The 18,093-nt window shown below is 39.6% G+C and overlaps 1 protein-coding gene across 1 annotated transcript in view; it reads left to right on the top strand.

The window, feature by feature from the left end:
• Window positions 1–18,093, top strand: part of ABCA13 (ATP binding cassette subfamily A member 13) — a 509,835-nt gene that overhangs the window by 289,666 nt on the left and 202,076 nt on the right. Inside the window, exon 43 of the mRNA XM_032758123.2 lies at window positions 16,743–16,992. Coding sequence (XP_032614014.1) covers window positions 16,743–16,992 — 250 coding nt within the window. The remainder of the gene's footprint in view (window positions 1–16,742; window positions 16,993–18,093) is intronic.

Here is an 18,093-nt window from a genome sequence, read left to right as displayed (position 1 = left end):
TTCTTACCATTTCAATGTGTTTTGTTTGTTTGTTTTTGATTGGGAGTTTGGTTGGTTGCTATAGATCTTAGACTAATTTCCAGAGCTCTTGTAAAGTTGTTTTAGTCAGTCTGTAGTTTATTTAGTGTTTCCACAGGGACAGGGGAGTTTGGACTTCCTAATCTGACATCTTGCTGATGTCACTCTATCCTCTTAATATTTTTAGGGGGCCAATTTTGTGACTAAATACTGGCATTTTGTGAGCTTTTTGAGGTTTGAGCAGAAGGTTCTATAATCACATACTCAGCCTTTTTTCTTTTCTGCTATATTATCAATAGCTTTTCTTGACTTTTACTACCTTTTCTCTTTTTAACCTGTTGAGGCTGAAAGTTATCAAAATTTTATCAGTTTCTTTACTTATTTTTTGTTTACTTGTTTGCTTAACATTTCTTTCCTCATTTTATCGCTCTCCTCTCTCATTTGACTATAAGTTCCAGTAGAAACCAGGCAGCACCTTCAATTCTTTTTTGGAAATCTCCTTAGCTAACTATCCAACTTTGTTGCTAACAGATTCTGTTTTCCACATAACCACATAACTGCAGGAGACAATTTTGCTAAGGTTTTTTTTTTTTTTAAACTTATGATCTAACCAAGGAAATTTAGGTTTCCTCTACCATGCTTCCAAAAACTCTTTCATCCAAACCCATTCCATGATTTCAAGTTACCCTTACATTTTTAATATTTGTTATGTCACTTCTCCATTTCCAGTTTCCAAAATTTATTTTACTTTTCTATTGCTATTAATAAATTACCATCAACAGAACAGATTAAAACAATACCTATTTGTTTTCTCACAGTTTCTTTTGGTCAAGGGGCTGGGTACAGCCCGACAAGTTCTCTGCTTAGGATCTCATAAAGCTGAATAAAGGTATTATTAGGAGTGCATTTTTATCTAGAGCTCAGAGGTCTCTTCCAAGCTTGTTTAGGTCTTTGGCAGAATCAGTTCCTTGAAGTGCCCATTTTTTGGCTGGCTGTCAGCTAGAGGCTGCTTTCAATTCTGAGAAGTCACCCTCAGGTCTTAGCTACGTGATAAAATGTTTACGAGAATCTAATAATCATATTTTCTTTAAATTCTCTCTTACATATTAAAGTTATTAACAAGTATATCTCAAAGGAAATGAATGCTCAGAAATTAAACCTTTAGGCAAAATGCTAGTAACCAAAAGAGAAAATAATATGTATGTCCAGTTAAAATAAATCTTGACATAAACAGTATAATGTAGAGACCGATTATGATATATGCAGGAGAATATTACTACATAGAAATTAGATAAGCAAAAAATACATTATAGAATTAACAAACTTTTATAATACTATATAATTCCTTTTACATAAAGCTCAAAAACAGGCACAATCATACTAAAGTGATAGAATTACCCTTGGGCATAAGCAATTTTATAAGAGCTCTGTCAGAAGTAAACTGGCAGTTTACTTCTTCAAAGTGAGCAGGATAATCTGTTTTGATTAATTTGAAGGTAACTGATTAGCGTTCTTAGTGAGATCTGTAAAATGTCTTCACCTTTGTCATATGACGTAGTTTAATTGTGGGAGTGACAGCTATTGTATTCAAGGTCTCACTCACACTCAAGGGGAGAGGATTGTACAGGGGTTTGAGTCATTGTGGGCCACTTTAGACTTCTTCCTACCAAAACAGTATTATAACAAGCTAAACTGAATTCCCACAACTTGAGCCTCTCTTCATATTTATTAGCCATTTGCATTTCCTCTTTGATAACAATGTTGTTCCTTACCTTTACGCGTAAATTACATATTTATTTAAGAATAGTGTTCTAAATTTATTTTCACTAACATAAACTGCATACATCTTCTAGTAAATGGCATAGATGTTAATTGTACAACTAGATGGATTTTTCCATGGTACATACCTGTGTAACCACCACCCAGATTAAGCTAGAACATTCCCAGTACTTCAGCAGGCACTCTCGCATCTTCTCTTGGTCAAATCCCTCCTCACAAGGGTAATTGAATTACTTTAGAATAATTGTGCCTGTTTCTGAACTTTATATAAAAGGAATCATACAGTATATATAAAAGTCTGTGTTTTTTTCGAAGTAAGTGTTTTGTCTCTGAAATTCATCTATGTAATTGCTTGCATAATTTCTATGTAGTAATATTCCTTGCATATATCATAATTGGTCTCTACAGTATACTGTTTATGTCAAAATTTATTTAAACTGGACATACACATTATTTCTTTTTTGATTATTAGCAATTTGCCTTATTTCTTTTTTGATTATTAGCATTTTGCCTAAAGGTTTAATTTCTGAGCGTTCAGTTTTAAAAAATATTACTTAACTTTTATATGTAAGATTGAATTTAATGAAAATATGATTATTAGGTTCTCATAAACATTTTGTCATCGTGAGAAGTTAGAATAATTTATGTTGAAGATGTATTACCTATATATATCCTCTATATAGGATATATATATCCTCTTTATTATGCTTATACATCTGTTTTAGAAAGGATAATTTTATGTTCTGAATTTGGAGAACATTATTAAAAAACCCATGTAAATAATTTGGAAATAAAACATGTGCAATAAAAGCTGATGCTATATGAAAAAGAGTGATGTTTTGAATTTAAGAAAGAACTCTGAAGAAAGAAAAATTATATTTTATTGCCATTATAAAATATGACATAAAAATGTAATTTTAGTTATTCAAATTATAAATCTGGGAACTGAAATGTATATTATTTAAGAATCAATTTAAGTATTTCATTACCAAATAAGAAGTAAGTCTAGGATGCATTAAAACAAATTTGGTATGAGATTGCCTACATTTGCCAATTTTATTATATTCTGCAAATTCCTCCTATAAAACTCCACATGAGGCCTCAACCTAAGTCCAGTTTATGTTACTTAGTAGATATAACTTAATCACAACATTAGCTCAGAATGTTGGACACAGTGTGCATTAATGTCTTATAAGTAAAGTGATTTAGTTGCTTTTTGTGTTGTGTGTGTATGTGATCTACACTAGAGAAATTCAATTTCTAGAATAACCATTTACAAAAGCCTTTCTCCTCCCATTGGTGCCCTCAAAGATTACTCTTTTGTTATTGATTCCTACTCCTGGGCTGCACCTGCTTGTGGGCACCCCTTCTCTCTACAGATGCCGTATGTCTTCAGAAATAGTCTTTTAAGGGATAGCTCTGAAATAACTCACTCCTTGCTTTTCTGAGGGATTGATGAAGGCAAAATAAAATATAAAATACATACTTTTTAATCATAGGGATCCTAGTAGCTCTGTAGAAATGAGTTATGAAGACCGATGCCTGCAACTGCACTTTTGTCCTTGTCTCTGCACCGTGGAGTGTGGAAGTCACTTCTTCATGGAGAAAGAAACTATTTATTAGCTGCCTGAAGTGGATCGGACACTATGATAGTCACTTTACATGATTTAGATTTTCTCATTTCATCATTACAACCAGTTTGCAAACAGACTTTCCTATCTCTGTTATTGGATGTTATAGAGATGTGATTTGGATTTCTGGGCAGTGTTGAGAGCCCTGTTACTAAGAATCTACTATAGAGACTGCAAAATCTGAATGATAAAAATGCTAACTTTACTGCGAAAAAAGTGAAAACTGTGCGAAGAGTAACAACAAATTAGCATGGTGAAACCTACAAGAGAACTATGTGCTAAATGTTGGAGGAACATGTAGCACAGAGTAAATAACTGCTCAGAAGAGCTGAGAGGCTTCCAGAGGAGAGACTGTGTAAACAGAGGCTGTTTGAGTGCTGTACCATGGCCAGTGCCATGGGGGCCAGCTTTTACTCTAGATCAAGTCAAGTGGCATGAACACACAGATTGTCCCATCCCACTGCTGAGCTGCTGGGTTGAGGAATCAACCAGTCAAACTCTCACATTGCCCATGTGTAAGCACTTCAAGAAAATGACTTCTCCAGTTGTATTATGACTTCCCCAAGTTGTAGTTGTATTGGCAGCTTGGGCTGCCAAACAAACTACCACAGACTGAGCAGCTTAAACAACAGACATTCATTATCTCACAGTTATTTTCTAAACCTCTAAACTGAGGTTCAGAGATGTTATCTGATTTGCCCAAACCCTCACCAGGTTCAGCATGAAACTCCCATCCAGGCACAATGCCTATATTTATCCTCTTTCTTATGGCTATACATCTGCCATTGCAGTCCCTTTGGGTCCTTTTTTAAAATAATTTTAATAATTTTTATTTTTTGAAAAGGCTTTTCCAAGGCTCAATATACATAAATCATTGAATTTATAATGTTTAGTATATATTAACTGCTTAGTGTAATGTTTAGAATATACATAAATCACTGAATTAAATAGTCAGCTTCCTGAGAAATTTAGTGATCTCACAACTGAATGATGACCTGGAGAGTTTGTTACAACATAGATTATTGGGTTTCACCCCCAAATCTTCTGACTCAGGAGGTCCAGGATGGGGCCTGAGAACTTGCATTTCTAACGAGTTCTCAGGAGATGCTGCTAGTCCAGGCATCACATCTGGAGATACACTGCTTTGGTGTGATGGAAAAAGAATTCTACTTACAATCATAAGTTATGGGGCTATTCTCTCTCTTAGTGGCTTTCTAGCTGTGCACTGGTGTTATGGACTGAACTGTGTTCCCTGTTTGTTGAAGTCTTAACCCTCAGTACCTCAGCATGTGACTATAGTTAGGACTTTAAAAAAGGTAATGAGGACTAAATGACATCAAATGGGTGGATCCTTCTAAGAAGAGGAAATTTACGCATAAAAAGAGACACCAGGGATGCACACACATGGAGATAAGACCATGTGAGGGAGAAGACGGCCACTGGCAAACCAAGGAGAGAGGCCTCAGGAGAAACCAACCCTGCCCACACCTTGCTCTTCTTGGTGCTGACAACCGTGAGATAATGATTGTCTGTTGTTTCAGCAGCTCAGTCTGTGGTAGTTTGTTTGGCAGCCTGAGCTGACTAATACAACTGGGGAAGTCATTTCCTTGCTGAGCTTACACATGGGCAATGTGAGAGTTCGGCTGGTTGATTCCTCAGGCCAGCCACTTGACAATGAGATGGGGCATCCTGTGTGTTCATGCCACTTGACTTGATCTAGTATAAAAGCTGGCTCCATGGCACAGCACTCACACATCCTCTGTTTACACCATCCCTCCTCTGGAAGCCTCTCAGCTCTTCTGAGCAGTTATTTACTCTGTCCTACATGTTCCTCCAATATTTAGTACATGCTTCTCTCACAGGTTTCACTTTGCTGATTTGTTGTTACTCATCTCATGGTTTTCAGTTTTTCCCAGTAGGTTTAGCATTTTTATCATTTAGAGTTTGCAGGCTCTATAGCAGATTCTTAGCAACAGGACTGTCAACACTGCCCAGAAATCTAACCATGTTTCCCTGGCCAACTCTCACTTCTTGTGCCAAGTCAATTTCGAATGTCCCCTCTCCTCATGCCTCTGGTTCCTCCTCCTCCCACTCCCATTGGAGGAGGGAGTTCCTGCCTCAGAAAGAAAATAAGAGTGAATAAATCCATCCACCTCCCACCTTCTCCCACCTGCATCCTCTTTCCTTCCTGTTACAGGAGAGAGTAGGGCTCTCTTCCTAGGTGAGGCTGATTTCTTTGCCAAGATGAATCCTTTCCCACCTTTGAAGGAAGAATTCATTGCTCTTACCCTGTCCTGAATGTTTCTCATTAGGGATTAAACATACTCATGGCTCTTCTTTTGCTAAAGACAAAGCAGCGTAAGAGAAACAAAACCCTTCCTTCAAATCATTTCCCTCCAGTTACCTCCGTAGCTCTCTCCCCTTTACAGCCAAACTTCTTTCTCAAGAGTTGTGGAGACAAGCTGTGACTGGCATCGTCTTCTCTCACTTGAGCCTTGGTCAACTCAGATATGTGCCATTCTCCCACCATCCCACTCAAAAGGCCTGTTTTAATTTCACTGGTGACCAGCACATCACTAGTTTCAAAAGGCATCATCCTTGATCTCTAAGCTGTATCCAGCGTCCTCTTTTTGGGCAAAACTTTATTTCTTTGGACTTGATGACACATCACTTGTTTTCCTCTGATTACTCGTCTTCACCTCACCTCCTCCTTCATCCTGACCTTCATCTGTTAGAGTTCTACCATGCTCAGGCAGTCCCTGAGCTCTCTTCTCTCTTTATTCTTCCGAGGGGTCATTTTGTCCCTGACTGAGGTTTCCTCGTTCCTGTACTGTGGCTGCTCACACATCTGGGGTCAGCTCAGATCAACTCTCTTGGCTCTTGGCTATAACTGCCTGCTGAGCAACTCCATTCTAACGCCTCCCAGGTACCTCCATCTCAACACGTTTAAGTCCAACTCATGATTTTAACCCAGAAAACTTTCCTCTGGCTCATTCTTGGTCTTAGAGAATATTGCTGCTCTCTACCTAGTTTACAAACCAGAATGTCAGAGTTATTCATGAGCCTTTTCCTCTTGCCCTCCATATGTAGCCATCCCTAGATTCCATCAGGGCATGCTATATGCTGCAGCAGCCAAGTCTTTCTTTCTTTCTCTCTCTTTCTTTTTTTTTTTTTTTTGAGACAGAGTTCAGAGTTTCACTCTTGTCGCCCAGGCTGGAGTGCAATGGCAAGATCTCAGCTCACTGCAACCTCAAGCTCCAAGGTTCAAGCGATTCTCCTGCCTCAGCCTCCTGAGTAGCTGGAATTACAGGTGCCCACCACCATGCCCAGCTAATTTTTGTATTTTTAGTAGAGATGGGGGTTCACCATGTTGACCAGGCTGGTCTCGAACTCCTGACCTCAGGTGATCCACCTGCCTGAGTCTCCCAAAGTGCTGGGATTACAGGTGTGAGCCACTGGGCCCGGCCTAGCCAAGTCTTAAGAATAAGTATTTGATCACATTATTCTCACTCCCAAATATTTAATGGTTTTTCATCTTCTGGGACTCAAATTCTGCTCATGGACTCCTAAGATGATACAAGGATTGGATCCTGACTGCACCTTGTCTATGCCAGTTGGACTGCTTTCAGTTTCTTAAACAGATCAAGCTCCTTCTTGCCCCAAAATCTTTACAACAGCTCTTCTCCCTGCCTGGAATGCTGTCTCCTCTTTCCCCCTTCTATGAGCTAATCTTTGTTCATTCTTCAGTATGTGATTTATTTGACTCTTCTGCAGAGTCTTCTTCAACTTGCCAGACTGAGTTAGATCCCTCCTAATAAATGCTCATGCTCCCCTCTTATGCTTCACAGCACCTGTGGCAGGTTGTATTTAAATAGCTAATTGCAAGTGTTTAACATCTTTGCCCAGTGAAAGAATGCAAATCCAGTGGAGCTATCTCGTGTATGGCTGTATTTCTGGCAGGGAATGCAGTGTCTGTCATAATAAACGTGGAATATAGGTTGCTTGCCTGACTAACAGACCAGCTGAATGAGAAGGGACACCTGCATATCAAGGCAAGTGGTAACCACTTGGCCTTACCTCGGTTCTACTCTAGGGCTTCTGGAATCCACGTATCACTGCACATATCTGGCCTTTGGGGGCCCTGTCCCACCTACAGAGTGAACAGTCCCACACTGTTGGCCACACTGATGTGGCCAACTGATGTGGTCCCACTGATGTACCATTGCCTTGGTTACTTTGTTTGGAATGTAGTTTTAAGAGAAGAGGCCTTTTTAAAGAAAGTTTAAAAATCACCTGGGTACTTAGTAAGATGGCATATTCTTAGGCCTAACTTTCACAAATTTGGATTCTAAAGACCTAGACATTTACATTAAGGAGCACCCCAAGTTCTTTGATTTAGATGGTCTGTGGCCACTACTATGAGAAATATCCTATTAGAGTATCTTTAAGCTTAAAGTTTATGTGAAAGATCACAAATCTATCTAATACTGAGTGATTTGGGGAGACATGATTGTTTTCTTTATATAATGCTTTGTTATGCCCTTTTTTAAAAAAAAAAAAAAAAAGAAAGAAACCTTATTCCCTGACGTGAGACCTGAGATTGCATTTACATTTTCAGCTCTATGATTTGCCAGTACCACTTTACATAAAATTCTGTTCCTTTTTTCTCCCACAATTTAATTCTTTGTATTTCATTTCTAATTATTGCTTCTTCTGATGATGGAAAGCAATTTTGGCAGTGATTAATTTGAAGGGTCTGCAACCTCTCCTTTGCTTTTTAAGACAATTCTATTTGCACAGCCCATCCTATGAAGGGCTACTAGAACTCTGCCTCTTCAGAGAGCTGTTCCAAATTATTTGTGTGTTTCCTAGGCTTAACCTAGGTGCTAATCCTAGAGTGCTGTCTTTTCTTCTTTATCCAAATTTCCTCAAATTTCAAAAACCACCCTCCCTGGAAGCAAGGCGGGAAGGGACATGGCTGCTGCCAATTATACAGGCCAAAGAAAGTTTGTTTTCCACATTAGCTAAAAGCAGCAGAGAGCTAATGGCAGGGTGCTTTGCAGAAAAGAGTCTGCTAAAACAAAATGGAATTGAAATAGATTTGGGCAGGATAAATGCTGGCGGCAGGTGCCAGGAAGCAGCAACTTCTGTCAGGAGCAGTGAAAAGAGAAGAAAGTGTGTGTAATTCTTGCAGCCATGCAGATCAGAGCTACTAAATAAAGTTCCTGAGGTTAATGATAAATAGTTCCAAACCTCATCTCCTGTACTGGAATATCATATTCCTGTGAGATATTTAACAAAAGATGAGCTTAACTCATCTTAAATGCAGTCATTGCCTCAAAAGTGGGTAATTCAGACAGGACTAGCTCTGAGCAGCTTTCACTAACATATCGACCTCCAGGAAGCTAAGGATAAATAGGCCCTTGAAAGCATCTTCAATCCTGTTTCAACACCTACCTCCCCACTGGAGCCTAGGAGAGTTGGGCAGGGCATCTTGAACTGGCTTCTTCAATTCCATCTTCCTCCCTACTCCCATAATCTCATTTCTTTCTCCCTAGTGGATAGAGATACTTGGGAATACTGTGAGCAGCTGCATTTATCTCTCTTTGAACCATGGTACAAAATCATGACTTTGCTTTGTTAACTACTTTAACTTTGTTGTTTATACTCTGAAAATAATGTTGCAATGAAGCCCCTTTAGTGACTTGAAAACTGCTCCTGAATGAGGCCCACTAGGCAAGGCTGTCAAAGTTGAGAGTGAAATCAAGAGGTTAAAGGAACTGCAGAGGTGGTATTAGGTTTTCTGAGGCGGGGAAGAATGGACCTAGGAGAGAGAGAGGCCTCGCCTCAGGAAGGCAATACATAGATAGAGATGCTGAATACAATATTTGGTCAATATCCATCCATTCAATCACCCATCAGACCTTACTGAACATCTCATTTGGGCTGGGGAGTGAGATTAAAGCTGAAGATATTGAGATGAATTTAAATTAAGCTCCACTCCTGGTTTTAAGGACCTCAGTGCATATGAAGAAGACAGGTAAGTGGAAGGTGATAGGAACAGCGAGGGAGATGAACATTGGGCTCAGGTTGAAGAGAAGATTTGATAGTAGGGAAATTTTTCTTCTTTTTATAGCTGTATTTATTGATCCTCACTTGTGCCAGATGCCACCGTAAGGGCTCCTACTTGCATTATCATCACCAACTTTTCCAAGAGGAGCTGTCTGAGCCAGACTTCCAATGGGTAGATGCCTGACAACAGAGTTCACATGCCTGTACCCACAGAACCTTGCCTCCCAAATGTGACCAAAATAGAAATCAGAGAGCAGGGTTAAGGCTGAGATCATAATTATGATGCAGCAAAATTATCTCTCTCCCTAACCATCAATGACAACTGAGAAGGAAGCTCAGGTTTGGAAACTCAAGTGTGAAGCTGTTTAGGAAGACCTGTCTTTGGTGCACATTTAGAGTTTAGGTGCCTTGACCAGGTAGTATAAGCCCTTTAGTGATACTGATGGGTTCGTACTACTCATTCAATATCCCTGATTCCCTGAATGTCAACTCACTGTCTTTTCAGTATAGGTTTAATCAAAAGTGTTTCAGCAACCTTTATTCAAAAATGTGGCTGGGTTTAAGGGATGACCTTATTCACAAGTGAAATACTAATTTGATCTTTTGACATTTTGGCTATTACAGTCATAGGGCATTGCAAAGAACCAAATCAGTGTTAAATTAGCCACATAGGAATTGGAAATTTTAATGGCATGACATGTAGCATTTTTCTTTTACCTATATTGTGTTTTTTTAAGAAAAATTACATTTGAAAAAGCAGTATGGTTGTTATAAGAAATAAACAGATAAAGTATCACATAAATTGATAAGATATAATTATGAGATTATCAATAAAACAGTTTAGATAAATATAGTCTCCACTTATTAGCTTCGTTAAAGAATTAGGCTTAATATTGATTTTACTTTTTAAGAATATATTTAATTAACCTAGCTTTATTTATTTATTTGAGACAGAGTCTTGCTCTGTCTCCCAGACTGGACAGCAGTGGCATGATCTTGGTTCACTGTAACCTCTACCTCCCAGGTTCAAGCAATTCTCCTGCCTCAGCCTCCTGAGTAGCTGGGATTACAGGCACCCACAACCATACCCAGCTAATTTTTGTATTTTTAGTAGAGATGGGATTTCACCATGTTGGCCAGGCTGGTCTTGAACTTTTAACCTCCAGTGATACACCCGCCTTGGCCTCTCAAAGTGCTGGGATTACAGGCGTGAGCCACTGTGCCCGGCTCCTAGCTGTCTGTGCTGCCATGTTTAATAAATAATTGTTTTTCAGGTTTTATGTTGTGTTAGTAAGCACCCACATGCCACAAAAACGTTCTTTTATTTCTTTTCTTTTCCTTTTGATTTGTCTCTATTCCCTTTCCTATTTCCTCTCTCCTTCCTTCCTTCCTTCTCCTTCTCTCCTCTCCTCTTCCCTTTAATACTCTTCCTTAAAAATAAGATGTTTGATTTTATTGGCTGTCTACTTGGGGAAACAAAAATGTTTTGAATAAGACAATTCAGTAATGATTTGGATAAATGTCATACAACTATATATATAATATATATAATAATATATATAATATATAAATATATATAATATATATAATATAATATATATAATATAATATAATAATATATAAAAATATAATATATATATATATATATATAGTTATATATATATACCAGAACAAAGATTGAAGAGTACCCTACCTAACAGGGAAGAAAATTACCTGTCCAAAATGTTCAGGGTTAGCCAGGGCTGGAATTCAGGCATCCTGATGCTAGAGTGTGTGACTTTCCCTGTGAGATATTTACAAAGTTAGTACCCATCTTAATGGTGTCTACCTATTGAATTAAAAGTATATTTCCCAAGGAAACCTGTAGCACTGTTAAGGTTTCCATGCAGCTCACCTGATTCTATTTCCCTGACTTGGTGAGACAGATGCAATGCTTTATGTCTTTTCATGTCTGCCAATTATTCTGAAATCCAGCATTATGACTGGAGTCAGCAGAAAATAGTCCTCATACCGTTTCCATAACCAGCTTAGCATATTTCTGTCCCATAATCCATGTCTTTGCATGAGATTCCTTCTATTTCTTCACACTCTGGTTACCCTCCCTACCTGTCACAAACATCTTTTTATTTTTGAATTGCTGGCATTGACTGACTCCTTGAAGAAGCTTCCCCGATCTGACATTATGTATATTTCACTGTTGTTCAGGTTTCACTGACATGTTTTGTTTACTTGTTTGACTCTATTACAAGACCAAGAACTTCTCGAAACCCTTCTTCAAATAGATAACCCAGCACCTAGCATAGCACTTGCACTAGTAGATACTCACTGAATTTAATTCCCCAAATTTAACTCATTTCACAACCCCTCTCGAACTGGATTTATTTATAAATAAATGAACCTTTTGATCTACATTAGTTCAGAAAGCCATTTCAGCACTAGAATTCTGTAACTCACTCAACAGAGAATTATACTGTTTCTATCTCATAAAATCATGCTTTATTTCCTGAATAAGTGTACAGTCTTTACAAAGAAATTTATCGTTTACAAGATGATTAAATGTTCAGTGCTGAAAAAACCCAGAAAATTGTGAAGAAGAATAAAAGAGTCATAATCTCACCACAAGAATATAAATTTTCAAGTAGGTTAAAAAATGCTTATACCACCTTCGCTTTTTAAAGTAAAACTTTCCATTTTATCAAATGGCATGTAGGGTTTATGAATTATTGGATAAAATGCAACTTTTCACTAAAAGCATAATATCAAAATATTAATTTTTATAGTTTAATATTAGTAGTTTTAGCAAATTATCTTCATTCTGTATGTATTGCTTTGCAACATTTTTCATCCGATATGATGAGTATTTTCCTATAATTTCATATGTGATGTTTTAACCCTCTCTCATTTTTTGGTTAATACATGCTGTTAATACTTGGGCCATATTCCCTCTCCCACTCATTTTACCGAGTCACCTTTCATGTTCATTTTTCAAAAGACTGTATAATTTCACCTTAAATTGCTTTATTCACTTACAAAATGTAACAAACATTCTCTATGAGTATTTACCTATACTATGACCTTAAGCAGATTAATGTATTTTACTACATCCTTGTATTGTAATTTGTTCAGTTAATACCTACATATTAAATATTTAAGTTGTTTCTCGCCTCTTGTTATTATATTCTTTTTTTTCTTTTCTTTTTCTTTTTCTTTTTTTTTTCCTTTTTTTTTTTTTTTTTGGGATTGGAGTCTCATTCTGTCACCTAGGCTGGAGTGCAGTGGTGTGATCTTGGCTCACTGCAACCTCCGCCTCCCTGTTTCAAGTGATTCTCCTGCCTCAGCCTCCCAAGTAGCTGGGATTACAGGCATACATCACCATGCCTGGCCAATTTTTGTATTTTTAGTAGAGACAGGGTTTTACCATGTTGGGCAGGCTGGTCTTGAACTCCTGACCTCAGGTAATCTGTGCCACCTTGGCCTCCCAAAGTGCTGGTATTATAGGTGTGAGCCACCGTGCCCAGCAAGATGTAATAAATCACCTGGTTTAGTATGTGATGAAATTTTATTTTATTATTTATAATAAAACTCTTGTATTGAGATAAAGCAGATCAAAGGCAATCTGTATTTGTCTCCAATAGAAAGACTATATGGACCTGTTCTCCCACCAGCAATGTATAAGAAGATCTGTTTCCTTAACCCTCAATAATATTAGATGTTAACATTATCTTTAATCTTTACACTATCGATTAGTTTAAAAACTAAATTATTGCCTTAGATTACAATATTTACATATTGGCTATTTTGTAAATCTTTTATTAACTGTATATTCATGAACGTCGTGTGCCCATTTTCTTTTGGAGTATTCATCTTAATTTTACTGACTTGAAAGCATTATGTTTGTAAAGCTTTATCATAAAATCTTCAAGAACACTTGGATGAACTGGGTAGTGTGGAGATCATATTCTTGGATGCTTGCTGAGACTTTGATATTTAAGCTATTTCTCATAGGTGTTAACGTTTGAAAAATTGCAGCCAACTGACCAAAAAAAATTTCTTTGGACATTCTTCCCAAGCAATTTGATGGTCAGGGTAAGTGGGAATGCATGATTATGGATGAAACTAGAGTCCTTGAATATAATTGCACTCATAAGTCAAAGAAGGCAATTCATAACAATTTGGCCCAGCATTTTAATTTTGTCTGTTAAATTATTCATGTGAATACTTTCATGAGTTAAGCCATGAATATTTGATTGGTGGTTGATTCATAACCATAAACTATATTAGCCCTTTATTTTTCTCATTTATGTCCAATTAACATACATGGGAAGGTGGAGAATATTTATTCTTCTTAATATGAGAAACATCTTTCCCCACAGACTTATTGAGGCTGTCTGATGAACATTTACTATGACTCCAGGTCAACATTACGTTTATTCTGGCAGTTTAATAATTGTTCTAATAATAATTCTCATTACATAGAGGGAAAATATTACAAATCTCTACTTTACAAGTGAGGAGATGACATTCAGAGAGGTTAAATATTGTTCCAGAATCCACACGATATGTTGGTGGCTGAGATTAGATTCAAATCCAGGATTAAAAAATTGAATGTCCCCCACCCCACAGTGGCTCTGATGATTGTTCTCAATGAACCCAGGCCAGTGTGCACATAAATCACCACTCTCTGAGTCTACTCTATTCCTTTTCTGTTACCAGAGCAAATTGCTAAGTAGATATCCAATACCCATTTAGTCATGTCAGTTTTGTATCACTTAACAAATATATCTTCTGTCAAATAAACAGGTATTTACAGCCATTTCCCTGCTGTACACAAATATGAGAAGGGGCGCAGTTTGGCAGGTGGCTAGATGTGAATGTCAAAAGCTGCTACGTAAAGGCTAATTTGTAGGTTGTGACATTTGGTGAACTGTGGCTATTCAATTCCTTTTAAGCCTGAGCAAAGTATGGCATTTTACCTTGTCAGAGAAAGAGCTTCTTGGTCAAAGGGCTGTGAAGATATCAAGTAATTATCTCAATAATTACTTTTAGAAATCCAGGGATGGGCACCCAAAAATATCCCAATTATTTTAGCTTGAGTTAGAGAATTCAAATACTTATCCTAATAAATATGCAGACTTAATAGAATTGGTGTTATCCAGCACTATAACCTCATAAAATCATCAAGAAGGGTGTATATACTTGTATGTGTGTGTGTATATATATATATATAGATAGATAGATAGATAGATAGATATAGATATAGAATTTAGTTTAATGACATACTTTTTTCCTAGCAGTATAATCTGTCTGTATGCTGACTTAATAACTGCTTTATGAGAGCTGTATATGGATCACCATTGATAAATGCATTAAACCAGTGGTTCCATAGACTGGCTTAGAATTTCAATCTTCTGGGAAGTTATGAAAACACACTTTTAACTCTGAGTCTCTGGAGATTGAGATTTTTTTTTTTTCCCTGAGATAGGGCCTGGCAACCAGCATTTAAAATGTTCCCAGGTGAATCTGATATGCAGCCTGATTTAGAAACCACTGCTTTAACTACCTAATACTTCATCCTCATTAGAACTTCATTAAAATTAAAAACTAATTTGCCTTATAATTTGGAAGTCTAACATATGACTCAGCCCAAGGGACTCCTGGGTTTGGAAGTCTTCTGTCCAGCACAAACCCTGAAATCCTTAAAAATGGGTGTGCAGGTCTTTCTTGTCTTGGTTTCTGATCATCTTTAACTCTCATCTCCTGCCACTTGCTACACGTATGTGCCACATTCTGCTCCCTTGCTATTCACAGAGAATGCCAGGCCTATTTATACCTCCTGTTTTGGTCTTTAGGCTTCCACATTTTCTTGTCTGCCTGTAAACTCCCAGGGATCTCAAGGATTCTACCTGAACGTCCGGGCCGCTGGGCCTGTTTCTCACTTTTTCCTCAGCATCCCAAGGACTCACTCCTTGGTACTGACTCTTTCCAGCCTGACACTTTGTTACACTGTGCTGGGTTATTTCTTTACATTTTTATCTCAACCCCTATGTTGGGGACAGAAACCAAAGAGCCCAGCGCCTGCACACACTGGGCACTCAGTAAATATCCCAAATGAAGGAGTTTTCTCAGATACGCATTTTTATCCCCATAACCCCTCTACAATTCTTTTCTCAATGCTATGACAAATGATTTCTCTTTCACATGGTACAGCTTCTTTAAAAATGTTCTCTTTTGGGTCTTCAAACTTGTTTGCTGCTCTCTATTAACTGTGTTTCAGTTTGGTGTTTGTGAGCAGTACAATCCGTTTAGTACAGCTGTTCTTTATAAGACTGCCTTTCTTGTGAAATACTTCATATTGGATTTTCTGGAGTACTTTAGAGTCAATCACTGGGAAAAACTATCACCACAGCTGATTGATCCGGCTGAGTCCTGCTTTGGACGTGGTTTAAGACTGCAGTCCATGGGCTGCCTCTGTCTCTGCTCCCAGCTTCTCATCCACCCAGTGGACAGATAAGCTGCTCTCCACAGCTTGTTTGGAATGTGCAACCTCAACTCCAGGAGATTTACTGAGATTCGTTGGTAGAGGCCCCAAAGGATCACTCTTGAGGGAGCGTGGCCGGATGATCAGTAGATGAATGATGCACAGCTCACGCTTTCCTTTCGAATTTTGGTTGTGGATCGCTCTGATAGCTGAGGATGTTTTCACATTCGCTGCGTCCCCCAGAGCAGGGAAGCGGGAGCAGGGAGGCCCAGGGGGCAGGCGCCGGGCTCTCCTATGCCCTGCGGGGAAGTGGAAGGGGCAGGGGGGCAGAGACGGGGAACTGAGGAAAAGCAGGCCGTGGGGTTATTCCCTGAATGAATCCCGACCCACACATAAGCTGGGGTTTTCCCAGGAGCGACCTGGAGTTAAGAACAGAGAGGAAAAGGACTGTGAGAGAAGGGAGGAGGAAGCAAAGGAGCAGCCCGGGTGTGTCGTCCGGTCTAAGTGCAGCGGAGCGCACACGCCCTGCTCCTGCCACGCGTTGCCACGAGGCTTCCTCTTGCATTGCAGCCTTCCCGCCCAAGGCCCAGCTTCCGCACTTTAGGTGCATAAAGGGGACACTCAAGGGAGTCCTGATGGGGTGGGCCTGCGTCGCATTCCCATGGCTGCGAGATGCCGCAGGGTCACCGAGAGGGCAAACGAGGCGAAGCGCAGTCACCTCTGCGGAGCTGACCCAGCCGCCCTTCCTCCCGCCCGTCCCGCAGGTGGCTCCCTAGCACGGCCCGCACCTGTGCGGGGCCTCCAGCTGCTCCGCACACAAATGGCCGCGCTCCTGGCCCGGAGGCTCCGCCGCACGCTGCGCGCCGGGAAGAGCACCCTCGCCGACCTGCTGCTGCCAGTCCTCTTCGTGGCCTTGGCCATGGGCTTGTTCATGGTGAGACCCCTGGCCACCGAGTACCCTCCCCTCAGACTCACACCTGGACATTACCAGCGGGCCGAGACCTACTTTTTCAGGTAAGTTGTTTTTGTTCCTTTGATTTCAAAATTATGTCAAGGCAGATTATGAATTGCAATAGCTTTGATACTTTTGAGAATTCTAGATAAAAACTTGAAATATAAATGTTTTCATTATTTCCGAGGTCTGAATTCACGAGGAGATCCTTGGAGAAGCTCTTGCTCCTCTCAGGCTGTCTCAGGGCAGGTGCTTAAGGTTAATGAGGCTGCCTGGTCTCCGAATCCTGAGCCCCTGACCCCTCCTCATGGTGGCCGAGTCCCTGCGCGAAAGGGCGCAAGCGGTCACCCGCCGACCTGCAGAGGGCCCGGCACGCCCTGCCCCACAGGAGGGTGGGATATACTCCGGGATTTGTAGGATTCTAGAACGTATTCGATATAGGTGGTATATTTCATGAAGCCCTCCACAGTTGTTTCTGGGACAACAGCCCCACAGTTGGCACACACCTCTCTGCGGAGAAACGTATGACAGCACGGACGGGATGGAAGCCCTAAGCCTCCCCAGGCCCGGGTCAGTTGAGCAGGATCTGTTGCTGGTGCATTCAGAAGAGCCTAGGTTTTTGCCAGCAAATGAATTTACGCAAGAACTCAGAGCTTTCTGGGTTGCAGATTCATACACAAGGGTTGGAACCCTAAAATAGAAACCGATCCCCTAAGTTCCTTTGCCTTAGTTTAGCGGGCTCCTCTCTAGATTCAGGAGAATCTGTGCAGAGCCAGGGAGGCCGGGCCCCTGCCGGGCACGGCCATGGCTGTGATCCCAGACATCACTGCATTGAAAATGCGGAATCGTCTTCAAGGTGGCTATAATTTTTCACGTTTGGGATGGGGAGACAAATGACTGGGACTCAGTGATACTGGTTTACAACTGCACAAGCATACTGGCTAGGCTTTTCATCACGAAGACAACTAAGAGGACAGTGTCAGTCCTGCTTTTGTCAAATATATATGCTTATTAAAATAAGCAGCTTAACCAGCTAATCCCTAAGAGCCTACTAATATGTGTGTAATTTTTGTAGTGATGTGTAATTTGGAATTAGATTTAAACAAATACATGGACAAAGTAAAAATCTATGGTAAACTCTTCAGTTTGTTCCCTCCTTGTCA

Source organism: Hylobates moloch, unplaced genomic scaffold (assembly GCF_009828535.3).
Source record: "Hylobates moloch isolate HMO894 unplaced genomic scaffold, HMol_V3 SCAFFOLD_1, whole genome shotgun sequence".
NCBI classification, from domain to species: Eukaryota; Metazoa; Chordata; class Mammalia; order Primates; family Hylobatidae; genus Hylobates; species Hylobates moloch.
The sequence above is the reverse complement of the archived record's forward strand: the minus strand, read 5'-3'. Positions and strand labels throughout refer to the sequence as shown.